The following is a 20,287-nucleotide window of genomic DNA, read 5'->3' on the forward strand; positions in this document are numbered from 1 at the left end:
TTCTCTGTAAGGTCTCCCTTAGGGCCTGTATTGCATCTGCCAGGTTGTGTCAAATGCCCCAGGGCATCTCTAATTGCATTTGGCAAGTCTGTGTAGGGAACTGACTCTACCCTAGATCTCCATTGCTTGCAACAGGAAGACACCCAACCCAGCCTAACTGGTGACACTTGCATTTAGACATATATTGGTCTGGGTCTTAACATGGAGCTGAATCCCATTCCAGATCCAACTAGGGGGATGTGCACTTGGAAATTTGGTTTGTTGTTCAGTGCTGAGTGGAGCAGTGTTTGGGAAATACTGACCTGAAAGAGGGCAATGGGCAGCCTGTGAACATCCCAATCCCCTTTCTACCTTCTGGGGTCCATGGCCCAATTGATGAAGATTTACTCCCCAGTTAACACTGATGCAGAGGGGTAGGGCACACCTTCAAGCCTTCCCCACACAATTTCTGGAGCTCAGCATTCATTAGCATCATGCTGTGATGTCCAAGTTAGGACTGGCTGACAGACACATGACCCACAATTGGATTTCTCATCCCAGCCCCAGTCTGGAGAATAAACACATCCACCAGGAGAGAGGATTGTCACAAAATACAAATGCAAAGAGGCCACGTAAATGCTCAACTCCCCTGGCACATTTCAGCTGTGAAATACGTGCATGGAGAATATGTGCATCCAGGTGGAGATCCTTCAGTCTCCTTGCCCATTAGCTTCATGGTGATGGCATAAGAGGCGAGAATAATGTGCATCAGGGGAAAAAAAACCATGATCTCTGATCTGTCCCAGTAACAGAACAAGCACAAACACCACCACAACCCCTCACACACAGTGTTTAACTGGTAGAACTGAGCTGGATAATGTTGTCCTTGGCATGGTACAGGTCAGTACCTGAAGCAGCCAACCCCATCCTGAGCCCTAAGGGTAGCACTGATAGGGAAATAAAATGTTGCAAACAGGCTTAAAAACCTCCCTTTACACAGCACAGCCTCTTGGGGTCACGCAGGGAGGGGTGTAAACATGAGTTACCTGAGCACACAACGCCTGTGTCTTCTCCATGATTGCAGTTACGCTTTCCCCAGGGTCTGGTCCTGCAGGCACAAAGGTCAGCTTCTGTACTGGTGCAGTTCATGTCATCCAGCCAGATCTGACCAGTTCCTTGACTGAAGAAAGCCGAGCCAGGGGCTGACAGTGCTTCCCCACAGTCCAACTGCTTGCATACAACCATGGCATCGGACAGATCCCAGCTATCATCACACACAGTTCCCCCCTGCTGTTCCCAAAACACCTCGAGCCGCCCCATGCAGTGGCTGGAGCCATTCACAAGTCTGATGGGAGCTGAGTAGGTAACACCTGAATCCCAAAACAAGCCAAGGTAGCAAATGGCCAAGAGCCAGGTTTTGGCTGATAGTGGAGAACATAATACCTTGTTCTTGTAGGAATAATGCCATTTTGGGTCTGTCTAGGGAAGAAGAGCTGAAATGCTCACCACTTTTTTTTTTTTTTTTTCCAGCAGGAACTTTATAAGAAAAGCTTGCTGGCTAATTAGTAGTGTATACCTGATCTCCTTTTATGACCTGGTGACCCGCCTGGTGGATGAAGGAAAGGCTGTGGATGCCATTTACTTGGACTTTAGCAAAACCTTTGACACAGTCTCCCATAATATTCTCCTAAGGAAGCTGGCAGCTCATGGCTTGGACGGGTGTAGTCTTTGCTGGGTAAAAAACTGGTTGGGTGGCCGAGCCCAGAGAGTAGTGGTGAATGGAGTTAAGTCCAGTTGGCAGCCGGTCACGAGCGGTGTTCCCCAGGGCTATGTTTTGGGGCCAGCCTTGTTTAATATCTTTATCAATGATCTGGATGAGGGGATTGAGTGCACCCTCAGTAAATTCGCAGATGACACCAAACTGGGTGGGAGTGTCCATCTGCTGGAGGGTAGGATGGCCGTGCAGAGGGACCTGGACAGGCTGGACCAATGGGCCGAGGCCAGCTGTATGAGGTTCAACAAGGCCAAGTGCTGGGTCCTGCACTTCGGTCACAACAACCCCATGCAGCGCTCCAGGCTTGGGGAGGAGTGGCTGGAAAGCTGTCTGGCCGAAAAGGATCTGGGGGTGTTGGTACATAGCCGTCTGAACATGAGCCAGCAGTGTGCCCAGGTGGCCAAGAAGGCCAACAGCATCCTGGCCTGTATGAGGAATAGTGTGGCCAGCAGGAGCAGGGAGGTGATTGTCCCCCTGTACTCGGCGCTGGTGAGGCGGCACCTGGAATAATTGTGTCCATTTTTGGGCCCCTCAATACAAGAAGGACACTGAGGTGCTGGAGCATGTTCAGAGAAGGGCAAGGAAGCTGGTGAAGGGTCTGGAGCACAGGGCTGGTGGGGAGCGGCTGAGGGAACTGGGGTTGTTTAGCTTAGAGAAGAGGAGGCTGAGGGGAGACCTGATCGCTCTCTACAACTCCCTGAAAGGAGGTTGTAGTGAGGTGGGTGTTGGTCTCTTCTCCCATGTAGTTAGCAATAGGACGAGAGGAAATGGCCTCAAGCTGCACCAGGGGAGGTTTAGGTTGGATATAAGGAAAAATTTCTTTATGGAAAGGGTAGTCAAGCATTGGAACAGGCTTCCCAGAGAGGTGGTGGAGTCCCCATCCCTGGAAGTGTTCAAAAAACGGGTAGATGTGGCACTCTGGGACATGGTTTAGTCTAGTCTACCCTTGATTGGTTTAGTGTGGACTTGGTAGTGTAGGTTAATGGTTGGACTGGATGATCTTAAAGGTCTTTTCCAACCTAAACGATTCTATGATTCTGTGATCTCCCTCTGATCAAAACGCCTCTCAGAGTCAGCGAAACTAGCAGACTCCGAAAGTCTGCTGCCACCAGAACTCCATTGTTGAAGATTGACAACGGAGCCTGGGCTGAAATTCTTCACTCCTTGAGGCTCTACTCTCGCCTGTTGAGAAATGCCAAGGCATTTGACGTGAGTATTTCACTAAACTTGAGGGGAATTTTTAACAGGTATACTATTTTCATATATGCATTCATGTTTGTGTGTATGCCTGTGTGAATCAATTTAAGTAGTCTGTAGATGTATGATTTAATTTCAAAGGGATTCTCATACTGTTGTACTATTCTTATAGCATTACTCTCCTAAACCGCTGACCAAGTCTGAGACTAAGAGTGGGCCCAGCCGCACCTGGGCTCCTCTCTGAGAAGGAGTTGAGAAAGCAAGGGGGTCCATTCTGAACCTCGGGACTCAACGGGAGGGCCCCCCTTATCCCCTATATACGCAATCCCTTTATGAATCATTCCAATTCAGTGTAATTCAATTTTCCTTTATGCGCTTCCATGTAGTAATAGAGTGAATCTTGCCATCTTTGAATCTGTAATTAAGTCACTGTTTTGATCAATTTTGTCTAATCACTTTATTAATCATTGATGATTGAGTGCTATTAAAAATATTACAATCAACTTCTGCAATTTGCTACAAGTAAATTCTAACTTTCACTAAATCAAACTGTGTAAAGTCACTCATTAATGGTAAATTGATATAATCAGCAGGATTCACAAACCTGCATTTGTGACAGCTATTCAAGGACTTTTCAGCTTCCCATGCTCTGCCAGGTGCACAGGAAGCTGGGAAGGGGCAGAGCCAGGACAGCTGGCCCAAGCTGACTAAAGGGCTATTCCATACCATATGACATCATGCTCAGTATCGAAACTGGGGAGAGTTGGCTGGGAGACAGCAACTGCTCCTCAGGTATTGGCTGGTCAGCAGGTGGTGAGCAATTGCATTGTGCATCACTTGTTTTCTATATTCATTTATTATTACTTTCTCTTCCTCTGCTGTCCTATTACACTGCCTTTATCTCAACCCACAGGTTTTACCTCTTTTTTCCTGATTCTCTCCCCCATCCCACTGGGGCAGGAGGGGTGAGGGTGAGTGAGCAGCTGTGTGGTGCTCAGCTGCTGACTTGGGTTAAACCACAACAATGCAAAGCCATGCTGCAGCACTGATGTCAATCTGCAGCATTAACAGGGTGGGAAGGAAAGGAACATTGTGCTAGGCACAGGATGAGCCACATGCGGCTTGAACATAAGTGTTTGAACAGGGCACACCAACATTTGGAGCACGGCACGTGAGTGAAGGCATTTGACTAGAGTATGGAAGAACAGAGCTGTTCTCTAAAGGAAGACAAGGCAGGAGCAGAGGGCCACCACCACACAGACAAACCAATGACCTCACCCACAGGGAACAGTCCCACTGCACCAGAAGAGCACAGAAGGATAATGAGAGCAATGGGACTTACCAACAGTACAATAATCATCAGGTGAAGACCAGGTAATGAGCCAGCAGCAAGGTCAATCCAGGAAAGACAAGCAACAACTCCGGAACAAGGCTGGGAACAGGCACACCCACATCAGAGCTCCAGTGAGGATTGAATTTCCAACCCTGAGCTGAAGTGGAGCCCCTGGCCAGAGGGTGTGGCTGGAGGCTCCAGGCTTGGGCAATTAAGGCCTATTAATGCACTCAGCATCCTGACAATAAAAAAGAGGAAAAAAATGGTCCTAACTTTCATGACCTTAGAGAATATTTTGCAGTTTTATCTCTCTCTTACTCTTTCTGTCTTAACTCCTGACCTGGTGGTCATTGGGCAGAATGTGTTGGCCATGAGCAGGTGTGCAAGAAAGGTGGCCTAGCCTTCACAGCTAACAGGGCTAGTAGACTTCCTTTTAGTCAGGTCATCTTCTGGCTGTGACATCACTCAAGACTTCAACACGGATGTGTCAGCCCCACTGACAAGGAGGGAAGGCATTGCCACCTGCCCCAGGACAACTTTCCCTCTCTGGACAGTGTCTTGCCAAGCCTGGAGCCAGCCCCTGCTGTCCCCGGCTGCCTCTAGCAGGAAGTTAGGCTGTCAGTAATTACAAGCAGTACTTGGCAGCTGCACCACTGCAAGGAGCTGGGCTTCCCTGCAGGCTCTGGGGAGGCTTGGGCGTATGCAAACCACAGAGCCATCTCTTGGGCAAGGTCCACAAAGGTCTTTCCCTTTCTTGGATTCCCCAAAGCCACTCTGTGGGGACAATCATCTAAATCTTGTAGAAGTCTGGTTATGTGGCATGCTTTTGGCTGTGGTCCCCAGGGACAGCCCGTCCTGCACTACACCTCTTTCAGCACAAGGACAAGGCTGTGCTTCTAAATCCCACTGCATCTTGCACAACTGGCCTTGCCTCATTGAAACCCATCACCTGGTTTAGGCTCTATCAGGCTGGACCAAGAGAGGTGCGATGGCACGCTGTCTTGTCTGCACAGCCTTTCCTAAACTCCTGTACAGCACCCCTGGCCCTCAGCTGACCATGCATGTGCATCTTGGACATGTCTTCTGTATTTGAAGAGCTCCCATTCTTGGCTTGGAAAGTGGAGGGGATGTTCTAGTAGCACCAGTGGTCATCCCAGTGGGTATTTGTGTTTTGCAGGGTGGAGCTTGGGGGGGTGGGGTTGGGGTTCTGTAGCTTTGTTGCTGCAGGAGGCTTTTCCAATCACATCTTTTCTTTATAGTATTCTTCATCATCAAAGGAGAGAACATCTCTTTCTTATTTTTATAAAAAAACAGAGACACCTAGGCACTTGACGTTAGGGGGATACCGCACCCTTGATTTTTATTGTCTGAGCTATCCTATCTGCTTTGTTTTCCTTTCATGGAATCTGTAAGGATCTTCTCTGACACCTGCTGTTCCTACAGGTCCATGATCTCTTCTCTTTTCCTGGAGGTCTGGACTTCCTTGCTCCCATCTGGGAATGCTGTCAACACTGCCTGAGATCTCTTCTGCCTCTCTTCTAAACTCCTCTAGCTGGGCAAGTGCCTAGACTGTGCCTCCATGCACGGCTACTTGTGCACAGCTCAGGGTGACCGGAGCATTCAGAAAGCCTTGCCCACCCCTTCCCATTTTAGCTGTCCCTCCTGGCTCCTTGGGAATGCCAGACTTTCAGGGCAGCTGTTGCTTTTCCTCAACTTTTGTGTCTTGGATTGCTGCTTGTGCCTTTTGCTTCCCAACCTTTCAGCCAAACTTGAGGTGGCTGCTCAGGCTTGGCTTAGCCTGCTTTTCTCTTGCTGAGGCCACCCTGACCATTTGCTGAAATACTTTTTCTGTGTATAAATTCAGCCTCTTTGTGGCTTTTGCTGATTTATAGAGCATGGCTTTATGGTCAGAGGCTGACAGGGACCTCAGTGGGACGCTCTGGCAGGCAGGGCTCAGCCTGGGCAGGGCAGAAACCCAGGGGTGAGTGGCTACAGACACAAGCTCCAAATCCTGTTGGAGCAGAGAGGTGGAGGTGTTCAAGCTCAGGACCTTCACTTCACTGCACATCATCACCAGGTATTCTGACAGATGTCCAGGTACAGCTCATTTTTCCAAGTTCCCTGGTCAGCATATTGACACATGTATGTGTTTTGTAGCATTAAAATTAAAAAAAGAAATTAATGGTGAGGCAAGTAACGGTGTCATAATTTTTGGTAGTAAGGGCTTTTTGAGGGCAGGTGACTGAATTCCAAAAGCACATTTGATCGCAAAGCCATAGACACTATGCAAAATTCATGCTTTATAGAGAGTTGTATTTACTGTCTCAGTCATCAGGGATGTGCAGCGCCTGGGGGATGAAAGGGAACAGTTCGTAAAGGGAAGTGCACATCTCTGGGGAAAAGAAGCCATTTGTGAGAGATAATCCAAAAGCTTCCCATGACCTGTAGAAGGAAAAGGAGGCTCTTCTTGGTTTCCAAATCCAACACTGAGACAGTCCAACCCCCCACCCCCACCGTCCCCGCTTTACTTCCAGGTCTTCTAACCCTCTTCCTGCACAAGCACTTTGGAGCATGGCTAAGGCAAACAGCAGGTAACTGCTAGGATGGTAAAACCATGCATGTTTTACAGCACGGTCAGTAACAGTCATTCCTTTTCCAGTGACTAGTCTGCTTCTAGATTAACTGTAATTTATCAGCCAGCCCTACTAGTTTCTTGTGGTCTGTTTTCCACAGCATTATAGAAAGCTTCTGCTCTCTGAAGTTTTCTAAGGGCTCCTGACACTTCTTTTTACCCATTGTAGAGTATTTGACCACAGACAGTATAAAACCCCAGCCCCACCTGTTTTTATTTTCTTTCACTCTCACTGTACTGCATTGCAAAGGTTAATAGGTAACCTTTGGAATATAAAAGGGTTCATTTTATGGTCAGGACTGCAGTGGCCGACAGGGTCCAAAGGTCCCAGCAGCCTTCCGAGCATTGCCAAGAGATGTAAGCACCTGCCTGTGGATTTCTGTAAGGAGCAGCTGTGTTTCTGGAAATCCAGGTTTGTGTTTCTGGAAATCCAGGTTTGTGTTTCTCTCTGTTGAAGCAATGGTTTATTTGGCTGCTTCTGTAGGGAAAAGCTCGGAACTCTTTCTTAGCCCTCTGTTTCCTGCAGGCTTTGTGTGCTGTTGGTTGCCAGATGTTTTGGGCATTGTCCTGAAACTCTGGGGATTATCTCTGCTGAGCTCTGTTTTGTGTGTATTTGTGCATGGTGAAGTGCTGCTTGGGAGCGAGAGAAAAACCTCAAACATACCTTCACATCTATCTATCCTGAAACCGTGCTTACTGTCAGATTTGGCTTTGGGGTCACATAGGGTTGGATTTAGTGGAGAGAAATCCATGCTCTGACAGTGAGATGTGGAGGTACAGACACTTTGGAAAGCCCCAGACAAGCATCAGTATCCTGTAGTGGGCACAGATCCCTTACTGCACTTCTCCATTTTGTGCCTTTTTTTTCCTGTGGCATTACTTTCATTTTTGTTGTTCATCCTTCTCTTTGCTCCTGCTTGTAGCTGCTGTGCTCAGTGTGCAGTATTATTCTTCCTATCCAAGGTGTTTGTTGCAGTCTTTGCATTTGCTGTGGTTGTGGCATTGCAGTCTCAGAAGAGAACCTGCCAGGCACTGTAAGCCTTGCTCTTTGTTTTCATGGCTCCCCCCCACACACACACCATGTGTTTTGCAATTTGTTGTGCTCCTTGCCTTGCCTTGCCTTGCCTTTCCTTTTCCAATTTTCTTTTTCTTTTCCAATTTTCCTTTCCTTTTCCAATTTTCTTTTCCTTTTCCAATTTTCTTTTCTTTTTCCAATTTTCCTTTCCTTTTCCAATTTTCCTTTCCTTTTCCAATTTTCATTTCCTTTTCCAATTTTCATTTCCTTTCCTTTCCCAATTTTCCTATTTCCTTGAATCCCAAGTATCTTAGTTCTTCTAGCTCTATCAGACTCAGCTATGATACAAAACCCAAAGTGAAACAATTTCTCTAGTTATCTTGGCAGCAGAGGAAGTCCTGAAGATGGTGCTCAAAACAAGAGGAAATTATGAAAACAAATAAAGAATGTGTCAAAACTTCACATTCTTCGTGGCTATAGGAAGGGACTAGATCATGCCTAAAAAAGATAAAAGTAGTAGGACTCATACTATGTATCATTAACTGGTTAAGTGTGAGGTTTCTAACACCATTTACTGTTGTGGTTTAACCCCAGCTGACAACTAAGCACCATGCAGCCGCTCGCTCACTCCCCTCCAGTGGGATGGGGAAGAGAATCGGAAGGGTAAAAGTGAGAAAACTCATGGGCTGAGATAAAGACAGCTTAATAGGTAAAGCAAAACCTGAACACACACAAGCAAAGCAGAATAAGGAATTCATTCACTCCGTCCCATCGGCAGGCAGGTGTTCAGCCATCTCCAGCAACGCAGGGCTCCATCATGTGTAACGGTAACTTGGGAAGACAAATGCCATAGCTCTGAATGTCCCCCCTTCCTTCTTCTTGCCCCGGCTTTATATGCTGAGCATGATGTCATATGGTACGGCATATCCCTTTGGTCAGTTGGGGTCAGCTCTCCCAGCTGTGTCCCCTTCCACCTTCTTGTGCACCCTCAGCCTACTCGCTGGTGGGGTGGGGTGAGAAGCAGAAAAGGCCTTGGCTCTGTGTAAGCACTGCTCAGCAGTAATGAAAACATGCCTGCGTCATCAACCCTGTTTTCATCACAAATCCAAACCATAGCCCCATATAGCCTACTAAGATTAACTCTGTCCCAGCCCAGACCAGCACATTTAGTTTCCTGGTGACCCTTTACCAGCAACGAAGAAAAACAGCCACCTCTGGATCATGACATATTTTCTCCTCCTTTGAAAGTATGTGTGGAGAAATTTTTAGTCGTCTTAGTAGTTATAACCAGTGAAAACTCTGTGTGGTGGGGAGGAGAGAAGCAAGTCTATGACCTACCTGGACATGTGGTGCACTGCAAAGCAGTGCTTATTATGTTTTGCTAGGTCAAAATCAAATGAAGATCTTCCTTTTTTTTCTACTTGAGTTATATTTGCTATAGTATAACATATATATTTGTATATGGGTTTATATCTCTACGTCTAGAGAGAGAAAAATGAGTGGGTTTGGTTATACAAGTCTTAGAAACTTCTGCTTTAAAATCCTAGTTAATTTAGAAACTGTCATTTCTACTTTCATTAAAAGTATTTTGGGGTAAAAACAGTTATAGTATTTCCAAAGTGAAGTATTTAATTTAGAAAATACCAATGTGTCCTTTGTTTTGTTTGGTTGGTTGGTTTTTGTGTGGTTTTGTTTGTTTGCTTGTTTTTAAAGGCAGAATTTATGTTCTGGGCTTTTGTGTCTGTATTGTCTTTGCCTTTTAACTGCAAGGAGCCACCTCCAGTCCTGTCACTGGTCCTACTACTGAGACACATGTCTGCCCAGCTCAGGAATCGCTCACTTCATAACCACTGACTGTTATCAGTGTTGCAGTGTCTCCATACAGAGCATAAGAACAATCCTAGGAGCTCTCTGGCTGCTGAATCACTCCCCAGGTTCACCTGGGGTGCAACCAGGCATGTGGGTAGTGCACGTAAGCAGACAACAAGGCATTGGAGTGAAGCTGGGAATGACGGAGCTCAGCTGTGCAGCACCCCACATCCTTTATTTGGCATTCGAACATAGACTTTTCTCTTCCACACAGGTATGGGGCTCTCGGTCCAGCTGACAGTAGTCATCTTCATCTTGGTATTGGTGTCTACGCACCATCCCACTGCAGGTAGTTTTGCTCTGTCATGGATTAATTTTGCTCTGTACTAAACCCATTTCAGAGATGACGAATAGATTTGAACTGATGCTCCCTATGACTTTCTTCTCCACTGAAGGAGGTCCAGATTTAGATGATTTCTTTGGCTTTCATGTGAACACAGACGTATGTTCTGGGATGCAGTGTGCTCCACTGTAGGCATTAAACTGAGCACCTGAGAGCTATTGATCTAAGGTACTTGTGTGGTCAATAGGAGAAGACAGGCATAACATAACTGATTTATGTCAGACTCCCATCTTCCCAGGGAATGAATCACTTTGTAGGGAAGGCAATTTCTCCATGGTTTCTCTACAAGACAATTGCCTCATTCGTGAGATGAACATACCTAGATACCCTAATGTTCTCAACACTACAAAGGGAGGTGACAGGAAATTTTGACTTGTGTGATGCGTGGCAGCACTGGGTGCTTGTAATTTGAAATGGATGGCTTTGTGTTTCCAATGCATCTATGTGCTTTTCTTCATCCTCAAATAGGCAGCTGCTGCTCCTGATCAGAGCTGTGAGAGGATATGCTAATGTCATAGGATAAGGACTGCAACTTCAGTGGGGAAAGCACTTATAGGGCATCATAAATGCAAAACTTCTCACAGACTTCTTCCCCCTTAGCCTTTAAAACCCCTGTGATTGCTGAGCACAGCTCACCCATTCATCTGGCTCTTCTGTAGGTGGTGGCCATGATCCATTGCTTGTCTTGGATGGTTATGAGGATGATGGTATTCGACTGAAATGTTTCTCGGAGAGGTTGTTTTCTGACGTTCAGCTGTTGTGGACAGATGGTAGAGGACACAATGTCACTGGGACTCCTCTCACCACTGGCACCACTGCTGCTAATACTGGCAGCTCCATCATTCTAAAACCAGGATCTGGAAACTCTATGACCTGCAAAATAATTGATAAACTGCTGAAAACATCAACAGAATCTTCAGTTGTCATTGCGGGTGAGTATGAGCTTGTGTCCTTGTGGCCTGGGAGGAAAAACAGTGAGCTGATGCCTGCAGAGGAGATTGCCACAGGACCTCAGATTTCTCGTGGAATAGAATAATCAGTTGTCACAGAAGTTTTCTTCTGTGATACTTCTTGGTCTTTGCACTGAACCACCATTTGGTTCCATGGGCAACTCCCAAACACTGCCAAAATATTAGTAATAAAAACACCCTTCCATGGGTGTAATGCCATCTGGGGGAGATGAAATCTTGTTATCGAGTGGTGCTTATTCTCACTTGCAAGGATGGAGGATGTTGTTCCATCTCTCTCTCTCTCTCTCTCTCTCTCTCTCATTTTCTTCTACTTCTCTTTCTATAACATCTAATATTCTATTGTATTCTAATGCAATGATTTACACAAATCTCTGATGGTGCTTTATATAAAGGTCTAGGGATGTGAAAGTCCCAGTGAACTGCTCCCACAGGTGTCTAGGAATGAAATCTAGATCCAAATTAGTTTTTTTTCCCTTTAGGCATGTAATCCAAGTATAAAGTTGATAGTTCAAGGAAGGTTATAACTGATCATCTGAAATAATTTGCAGATGCCTTCTTTCCTACCACCTCCCCTTGGCTGGCGGCTTTTGTTGTGATCCTGCTCTTGAGCATATTCCTGGTTATCGCTGCAATGTATACACTCAGAAGTAAGTTCCACTCTTAACACTAAAGTGATGAATGTTTCATACAACCCAGTTGAAAGACAACACCACCATGTGCAGAATTATCTGGGGAGGAGGGTACAGGATTATGAGAAATCACCCTCATGGTTCTTCAGCCATGGGTTTTTACTGTAGTTTTGCTTTCTTCCCATATTAATTTTAAAGCACCTCTTAACTGCTCCAGCATCTTGGGGTATAAACCTGTACAATCCCATTTGCCAATATGAATTGACATATTGCTATAGTGAAATTATTGTTGCATTTTTGAAATAACACAAGTCTTGCAAATAACTGAAATATGTTAGTGTACCCACTGTATGTATCCACTGGCTCAATTTATTTCCAAGTCATTTTACTGCTTTATAAGCTGGTTTCTAACTAAGACAGATGTACAACAAAAAATCTGCGTCAAGATAGTCTGCTAAGCCTGATCTATTTCTGCCTTCAGCATCACTAGTTTTATTCATGAAATTCTGTATGATTTCTCATTATGTTAATGGCAGAGATAAGCACATGCAAACCAAGATGTTTTGAAAATAAGTTGCTTCCCTACCAAGCATGACCACCATGAAATAAGAAGTTTCATTAAGATAACATTTTCCTTCTCCTTGCCTCTCTCTTTTTTTTCTCTCTCTCTCAGAGAACAACAAGACAACTACTCGTGAGAGTAAGTCCTATTAATACCATATGTAAAAGTCCTATTAATACTATATTTCATCATGAACATCTGGAAAGATATGTGCAACAGTAGAAATGTTGGCCAGTGGTATAAACCGTGGGGCTAATTAGTTGTATTCCCAAGGTTGTTTTTAATGAGAGACTTCAAAAGACTGGGACCTTGGTCGACCCTATCTACCTGTGGGCTCCAGCTCTGGTGCCTTTGGGCAGTAAGTCACCTTACACACAGCCAACACAGAAAGACTGGTCCACTGCTGATTCCTGATGAGAAATGAGGAAACTCTGCATGCCATTTGAGCGTGGCTTTTCTGCCTGCAGATGTTGAAACAAGTGGCAAAAAGCTTTTGCTATGAGACACCTTTTGTGCAAAACCATTCAGAGGTTTTCTTCCCCCTGACCCACTCTCTAAGAGTTTACCATGTCCACAAAAATGGCTTTTGGACAGTTCCCCAAGCTGTCCTGTCCAGGCTCCTCAGAGCATTGGAACATTTCCTAGTGCCCTGATGCAAAACTGTGCTAAAAAGACCCCTCAGACACCCCAAATCCCATGTCGGAGTGGGGTTAAAGCTGCCACATAGATGTGATTGAGCAGGGGATAGGAGTGGCAACATGTTCTGGCCAGAAGGTTTGTCCAGACCAATTTTTGCCTGCCAAGACCCACCTCACCTTTCAGTAGGTGCAACATTCTCAACACAAAATTTTGTTTCATGTGAAAACTGGAGATAATTCTAAAATGTTTTTTTTTCTCCCTAGAAATACTTTTGTATTAAAAAAAAAGTTTTAGGAAAAGGAGAAAACTATATCGCTTCTTTGGGAGAGCTTGCATCTTTCACCAGCAATAAAGGAAATCAGGATGCAGTTCAGAGGAGGAACCCAACTTGTTCCTCTGAACTGTACAGGGAGTTTTTTGACTCTCCAATGACTACAGAAACAAGTTAAAAAAAAAAAAAAATCTTCCTGGGCTAAAGATAGCCCTTGTAAACTTCTGGAGAATCCAACATATTCTGCTTGAAAAATACCACATGGTAGAAAGTTATTGTCACTTTTTAAAATTAAAACCTGATTGTTTGTCTGAATATTAATTTCCATTTCTGAACAGTTTAATCTTCAGGATGAGATTTATTGTTTTTTGACTTACACAAGAAAAGCAGAATATATCTAGTGGCTGTTTTATACTCTAAAGGAAAGAAAATACCCCTTTGCCCTAATTAAGGGAGTGAACTGCTGCCCAGGAAGTAATCTCAGAAATTTGCAGACAAAAGAAATGTTTTGGAATTTAAAAAAAAAAAAGAGTATGTGGGAACAAATCTATGGAGACTTTTATTAAATCTGCATCCAGTCATCCCTGAAACACTTCTCGTCCCTTTTGCAGCATTTTGCCACCTGTCAGGTGATAAGTCAGTATGACTTGTGAAATAAAACCGAGCATGTACTAAATTATCAGGGAACAGGAAGAAGTCTTTTTACTGTGAAGATGTTTGAATACTGGCACAGGTCGCTCTGGAGAGGTTGCAGAGTCTCCCTCCTTGGAGACATTCAAACCCAACCGGACACAGCCGTGGGCCCACCCTGCTTGAGCAGGGTGGGTGGACTAGATGGGTCTCCAGAGGTGCCCTTCCAACCATGACCTTAGCTGCTGCTCCCTGAATGGCTGTGACTTTGAAACAGCAGAGAAAACGAGGCTAGATGTGACAATATGTTTTGTGCTTGATCTCTAGTATTTTTGTTTCAAATGTTGCGACAAACTGGCTTAACTTGAGGAAACAAAGATTTTATTTTTGTTTCGCTCAATGCCTGTACTGTACTTGTTGAAACTGAGTCTATAAAAAATAATTTACTTTTGAAATCTAGTTACCTAGTATTCAAATAAAACCAATAATTTGTGTGTATGTGTATACACATTCAAATACATACATACAACTCTATATACACACACACATATATATACACACACACAGGCCAATAGTATCCTGGTGTGTATCAGAAATAGTGTGACCAACACGACCAGGGAACTGATTGTCCCCCTGTACTCGGCACTGGTGAGGCCGCACCTCGAATACTGTGCTCAGTTTTGGGCCCCTCACTACAAGACACTGAGGTGCTGGAGCACATCCAAAGAAGAGCAATGGAGCTGGTGAAGGCTCTAGAGGACAAGTCCTTTGAGGAGTGGCTGAGGGAACTGGGGATGTTCAGTCTGGAGGAAAGGAGGCTCGGGGGAGACCCTATCGCTCTCTACAACTGCCTGAAAGGAGGCTGTAGCGAGGTGGTGGTGGTCTCTTTTCCCAAGGCAACAAGTGACAGGGTGAGAGGAAATGGCCTCAAGTTACACCAGGGGAGGTTTAGATTGGATATTAGGAAAAATTTGTTTGCAGAAAGGCTTCTCAAACATTGGAACAGGCTGCCCAGGGAAGTGGCTGAGTCCCCATCCCTGGACATATTTGAAAGACTGGTAGACGTGGCACTTAGGGACACGATTTAGTGGTGGGCTTGGCTTGGCACTGTTAGGTTAACGGTTGGACCTGATGATCTTAAAGGTCTTTTCCAGCCTAAATGATTCTATGATTCTGTACAAATCGTTATGGCTAAATCACTTCCGTGCTGTCTTCAAAATTGAATGTTAAGTGCTTGAAGCCTTGTTTTTAGGATATAAAAATGTTTCTCTGCTCACAGGAAGCGCACAAAAGGACATTCAAAAAGGTAAGTGTAACACCTTTTCTTCAGTGATTTCTATCTATAAAGCTCTCTGGTGCTTTAGAACCAGCTAAGCTGAGCTCAGGAAATATTAGTGACTGTTCAGCTTTTGTAAAATAAAATTTTAAAAAATCATTGCAATACCTTTTATATTGAGCATTTAAAGATAATGGATGCCTACTGCAAAGAAGTGGACTAATGTCATTGCTAATGTCAAGTTTGATCTATGGCTGGTATTTTTTGCTCAGGATTTGAGCTTGCAAATTGTTCTGTTGGTTAATTTGGGTAAGTTAATGTGTTCTTAATATGGGATCATGGTTCTCGCTGAATTTCAATCTATAATAAAAGACAGAATTAAGCTCTAGAGTCTGAAAGACAACAAAAAAATAGTTTTCTGATCTTTCTCTAAAAGTCCTGGTTAGGAGTGCATTGTACAAAAGTAGAACAAGAAGATTGCTGTTACTGTGAGGAGCAAGTGAGCTGGGTATGCAAAGTGTGCCAGAGATGTAGTTAATCCAGTAAACTTTTTTGAAATGTGTTAGTAGTCCTTATGGAGAAATATCAGTGATAGCTTTTATAAAGTCATGTTTAAGATTATCTGGACATGGTTCAGTTTCAACATAAGCACTAAGAACCGAAGAACCATCTGCAGGTGGGTGTGCCAATGCCAGTCAATCACATCCTCGTTAAAGGACTAGTTCTGTTTTTTCCCCTTAGTTCCGTCATCTGAAGTACTTCAGTGTACTGAGGTGAATTTCTTGACCACTCTTTTTGTTGCCACCTTAAGGGAAGGTCCCATAATGAAGACAATAACTCCAACTGCTTGGGAACATCTGGTTGTTTTTATGAAGCTCAGATCATTTCATTTTATCTTAGCTCCTGCTATACACAACACAGTGGAACACATAGAAAATTCAAGGTATTGCGGTTAAAAAAAAAAAAAAAAGGAAGAGGAAAGGAAATGGTGCTTTAATATTTAACCATAATCTCTTTCAGAGATAGATCAACTCAACAATGAACTAGGTAAGAACATATTTTGACTTCTTTGTTATGTTGGTTTTGAGTATCCTTTGGCTAGAAGAATCCTCTGTATTAAAAAAAGTTACAATATCATGAAAGAGGGCCTGTATTGGAAATGTCTTTCTATTCTAAAGCTAGGGTTTTCAACAAAATTAGTGATATCTGGTATTACGATCTTCAGTGTCACCTGGTTTCAGCCTGCGAATTTTATGTATCTAGTCGAAGCTAATAATCTAGACTCCTACAGGATGGGTATCTTTAGAAGACAATTTATCCCCCACCTATTTTGAAATTATATTCTGAACTTAATGCCAAGCCTCAGTTCCCTTCATGAAAACATTCTTTAACACTGAAATTCTCACCCACATTTTGAGTGTTTTTGCCTTGAAAAATGTAACCTTCTCTGCTACTTCTGGGTTTGTTGCTTTGTTTTTCAGCTGAGGAGCAGGACAGATATCGGAAGGGTAAAATAACATTTTTTTTCTACTTTGCATTTAGTACCACACTCTATTCTTTTAACCATACCCTGAAAGATGCTTTGCAGGGGACCATTCTAATACAAAAGTTGTGTTTTATGCAATTTTGAATACTAGAGTTGGAAAACACTCTCAGAACTTCACATTTGCAAAGATTAACTCACCTACTCTGATCAAAAAGAGAATTGAAAAGGTGTGTTATGTGTATGTGTACACAGACATGTGTATGTCTCTTTCTTTTTATGTATGGTATGTATCTATATATCTATAGATAGAGAGTATATATAGATATTTATATTATATATATATATAAAATATAAACTATAAATAGAAAATAAATATAAAATATAATATAGATTATATAAAGATACATATATATTTAAAGTTATTTTTTGATGATAGAAAATATTTCAGGGGAACATTTTATTTATTGCATCTCAGCACAAAATGATGACTAAAGCATCTGGTCACAGCATTAGAAAGACTGCAATGGGAAAATTCCCAGCACAATTCCTGTTGAACATGGAGAAGAAAAGAGTGCTCAAAAAGCAGCTATGACAAGCTGTGTCCCCAGGTGAAGCTAAGACCCATAAAAGGATAACGTTGGGTTTTAGTTGTGTGCAAGAGACAAATGTAATCTCAAGCTTTGTGTTACTGAGAGAGGTTTTACTCTCCTTCTCTTACGACACTGTAAATGTCCTTGGGAGTGCTTTGTTCTGAATCTCTCCCTGATTGTTTCTGATGTTTTCCTTTATTTATTTTGTCATGTCTTGTGTTCAGGAATAGTTGTGCAACACATGATTTAATACCAGAGAAAACTGATATAATGCACGCCTATTATTCTAGGAAGATAAACAGATTTTGCCTATATATATGTTAATATATATAGAAACAGATTAATAAGCATATTAATCCTGTATATTGAGATTACCTATATATTAGTATTCCAAAATGCATAGTGAGTGTACCATAATTTGCGTGATTTAGTTGCCCTAACTTTTAATTTAATTTTGGTTCTTTGTAGAAAAAGAGGATATGTCATCCAAAATTGGTAAGGATATTAAGTTAACATTGGTCCTTAAAAATAATTAAATTCTTTGTGATCAGAAATACTATATTGGAACTGAACTGTGCCACCATTTGGGGGCTACGGCAGCACTACATTCTCTTCCACACTTAGACTTAGTTGTCCCTAAAAAACAGTGTTTATCTGACACAATCTTGGACTCCAGAATGTCTGTTTCCATAACAAGGGAACACCATTTTCATTCTTTAAGGCTTTAATTTTTGCTGTGGCTGAGTAGAAAACAGCTTGGCCTTCCTACTAACAAACTGAAATTTCTGAAAGAAAGAAAAAAATATAGATACTTGTACACGCCTTTTAACTGTTGGCCGTGTGAAGCTCCTGTCTGTCACCTGAGAGGGTCTGGAAGCATGGCCACAGGTCCTGTGTGTACCTGCAGGAGATTCAGCTCCCCTAAGGAGTTATCTAAGTTTTGGGCACTGAGGCTAAGGCGCAGGCTTGGCTCCCTCATTGAGAGATGAAGGCATCCAAGAGGAGTTTCAGATAGCTGGTTGAAACAGCAGAGAAGAAACACTTTCTGGTGTGCCATTCTCTTTCTCCTGCCTCTGCACAGAGCCAGGTGACGAGCTTGGCTTTAGATAACCGCTAGCCCTCCAGTGTTGAGCTAGCATCATTTGCCAAATCCTAGGCCAGGTCATACTTAAGTAACGAAGTATTGGAAATACTCCTGTTAGCACAGCGACCCTACAGAAGAGCCTTGCCATGCATGAGGGTAATAAAACTTTCTGTCCTTTTCAGAAAAAGTCCAGAACGAACTGGGTGAGTTGCAGCTGAAAACTAATGTTATCAAATCTACACCCCTCCCGCCCCATACTGTACTAAAATTAGGTATTTTCTGCAGTAATTTTAATTCATCGTGCATTTCTTTTCTTGCAGAGTTCAGGAGAGCTCAGAGAAATGCAGGTAAGCCAAATCTCGCCTGCCATTAACCGCATGCTCTTTCATGCACATACCAGAGTCTGTCCCTTGTGTTATGGAAAACGCACAGGCTGTCACGATTCGAGGACATTTTGCGGCCCATTGGTTGAAACAGGCACCCAGGTTTTCTTAGGCATCTCCCATCTACACAGTTCTTGGTGTCACGAGTCGGGGTGAATGGTTTCTGTACCAACTAGGACCTTTTTACATCTTATGTGGCTTTGAGAGATTTGGCTTTGTGTTTTATTCCAAAAAACCTGGCTGTCAGATGGGTCTGGCCAGAAAGGCTGGATCCCCTCAGTCAGCACAGAGATGAATTAATAAAGACACAGTGAAGCCAGAGAACAGGCATGCCCTGCTGGATATTGTTTCTGCTATCGAGGTTTTGTCTGACAAAAGCACACCATCTATTCCTGGGGTATTTAGTTTGGGGGTTTATTTGAATTTTATTGTTTCTCTCCTTTATTCACTTCCTCTGAGGTTCCTGTTTATTTTCCTGAAAAATCAGAAATAACTTGGTGCTCTGTATTTCTTTTTTTTCTCCTTCCTTTTTCAAGTTAATATCACTCTGGATGAGAACTGCAAACATCCCAGCCTCATCATTAAGGAGAAAACCAGGGTCAAATCCTCCACCCAGGAAGAGATCCCACCCAAAGCGATGGTGGTAGCTACCGAAGGGTTTTCAGAAAAGCAACACTACTGGGAAGTGGAGGTGGGGGACAAATCAGAGTGGGAGCTGGGTGTGGTGTGTGAGGAAATTAGAAATACACTGAGGAGCAAGACGATGAATACTTTCCCGGAGGGGAATTTATTCAGTCTGCGGTTTTCTCAGGGAGAATACAGCTCAACTGGTGGGGAGGGTGTAAGAAATTGCAAGCCATGCAGCGTGGTGGGTGTTTTCCTGAATAAGGAACTTGGCACGCTTTCATTCTTTGATGCTGAAGAAAAGTGCCTTCTCCAGGCTCTCTCTTTTGAGTTTTCTGGGAATCTGTACCCATTCTTCAGTCCAGGCGCTGATGGCAAGTGGCTGGGAGTACGCCCTGCACACACTTTAAACACATCACCCTCTCTGTCACATCCTTCCACAGGGCCAGGAGGAGATGAATAAATTAATGATGTAGTAAATCACAGAGGTTGCGAAAGCAGAGGAAGGAAAAAAGTAAGATCAGCTTTTAAAACCATGGTCAAAAAAGAAAGAGTCTCTGAAGTACTTCTTAGGGATTCATCTTGTACTAAGAACTAATCTTGTAAAAACCCAGACTTGTCAAATGTTGCAATTGTATTTCATTTTGCCTGGACTATAGAAACATGGATTCATTTCAGCATTTGTTGCATTTGTTGTGTATTCATTTTTAACTAATAAACCCTTGAGAACAGTTTGCCAGGAAGAGTATGACTGCAAATTTCAAATTTTGTAGAAAGTCAGAAAAATGTTAACAACAATCCAGTTGTGAACCTTGAAATGCAAGTAGTCCTTGGAGATCTGCTTATAAGAGGTGTTAAGTGATAATCTGTGGTGAAATCCACCGATCACATGCTGGATGTGAAAAACTCAGGAGCAATTGCTTATATGTGAGCAGTTGGTGAAGTTAGTTTGACTTAAGGAATGGGAGTCAAGAGTTAGATTCAGCTGCCCAAATGTGGA

General features: G+C 43.4%; 1 protein-coding gene across 1 annotated transcript; it reads left to right on the forward strand.

The window, feature by feature from the left end:
- Nucleotides 1–10,015: 10,015 nt before the first annotated feature.
- LOC142596358 (butyrophilin subfamily 2 member A1-like) lies at nucleotides 10,016–19,750 on the forward strand. The gene is made up of 10 exons (XM_075725480.1): nucleotides 10,016–10,088; nucleotides 10,802–11,074; nucleotides 12,416–12,442; nucleotides 15,124–15,150; nucleotides 16,141–16,167; nucleotides 16,602–16,628; nucleotides 17,665–17,691; nucleotides 18,463–18,483; nucleotides 18,601–18,627; nucleotides 19,200–19,750. Exons 1-10 carry the CDS (start codon nucleotides 10,016–10,018, stop codon nucleotides 19,748–19,750), a joined length of 1,080 nt encoding a protein of 359 aa, XP_075581595.1.
- The last annotated feature ends 537 nt before the right edge of the window (nucleotides 19,751–20,287 follow it).

The sequence above is a fragment of the Pelecanus crispus genome, chromosome 31, assembly GCF_030463565.1.
Source record: "Pelecanus crispus isolate bPelCri1 chromosome 31, bPelCri1.pri, whole genome shotgun sequence".
NCBI lineage: Eukaryota > Metazoa > Chordata > Aves > Pelecaniformes > Pelecanidae > Pelecanus > Pelecanus crispus.

Excerpts from the sequence above, each read along its gene's own strand:
- LOC142596358 (XM_075725480.1), top strand. The coding sequence starts at position 10,016 with ATGGGGCTCTCGGTCCAGCTGACAGTAGTCATCTTCATCTTGGTATTG. Across the intron at positions 18,484-18,600 it reads AAAAGTCCAGAACGAACTGG|AGTTCAGGAGAGCTCAGAGA; the intron begins GTGAGTTGCAGC and ends CTTTTCTTGCAG. Across the intron at positions 18,628-19,199 it reads GAGAGCTCAGAGAAATGCAG|TTAATATCACTCTGGATGAG; the intron begins GTAAGCCAAATC and ends TCCTTTTTCAAG.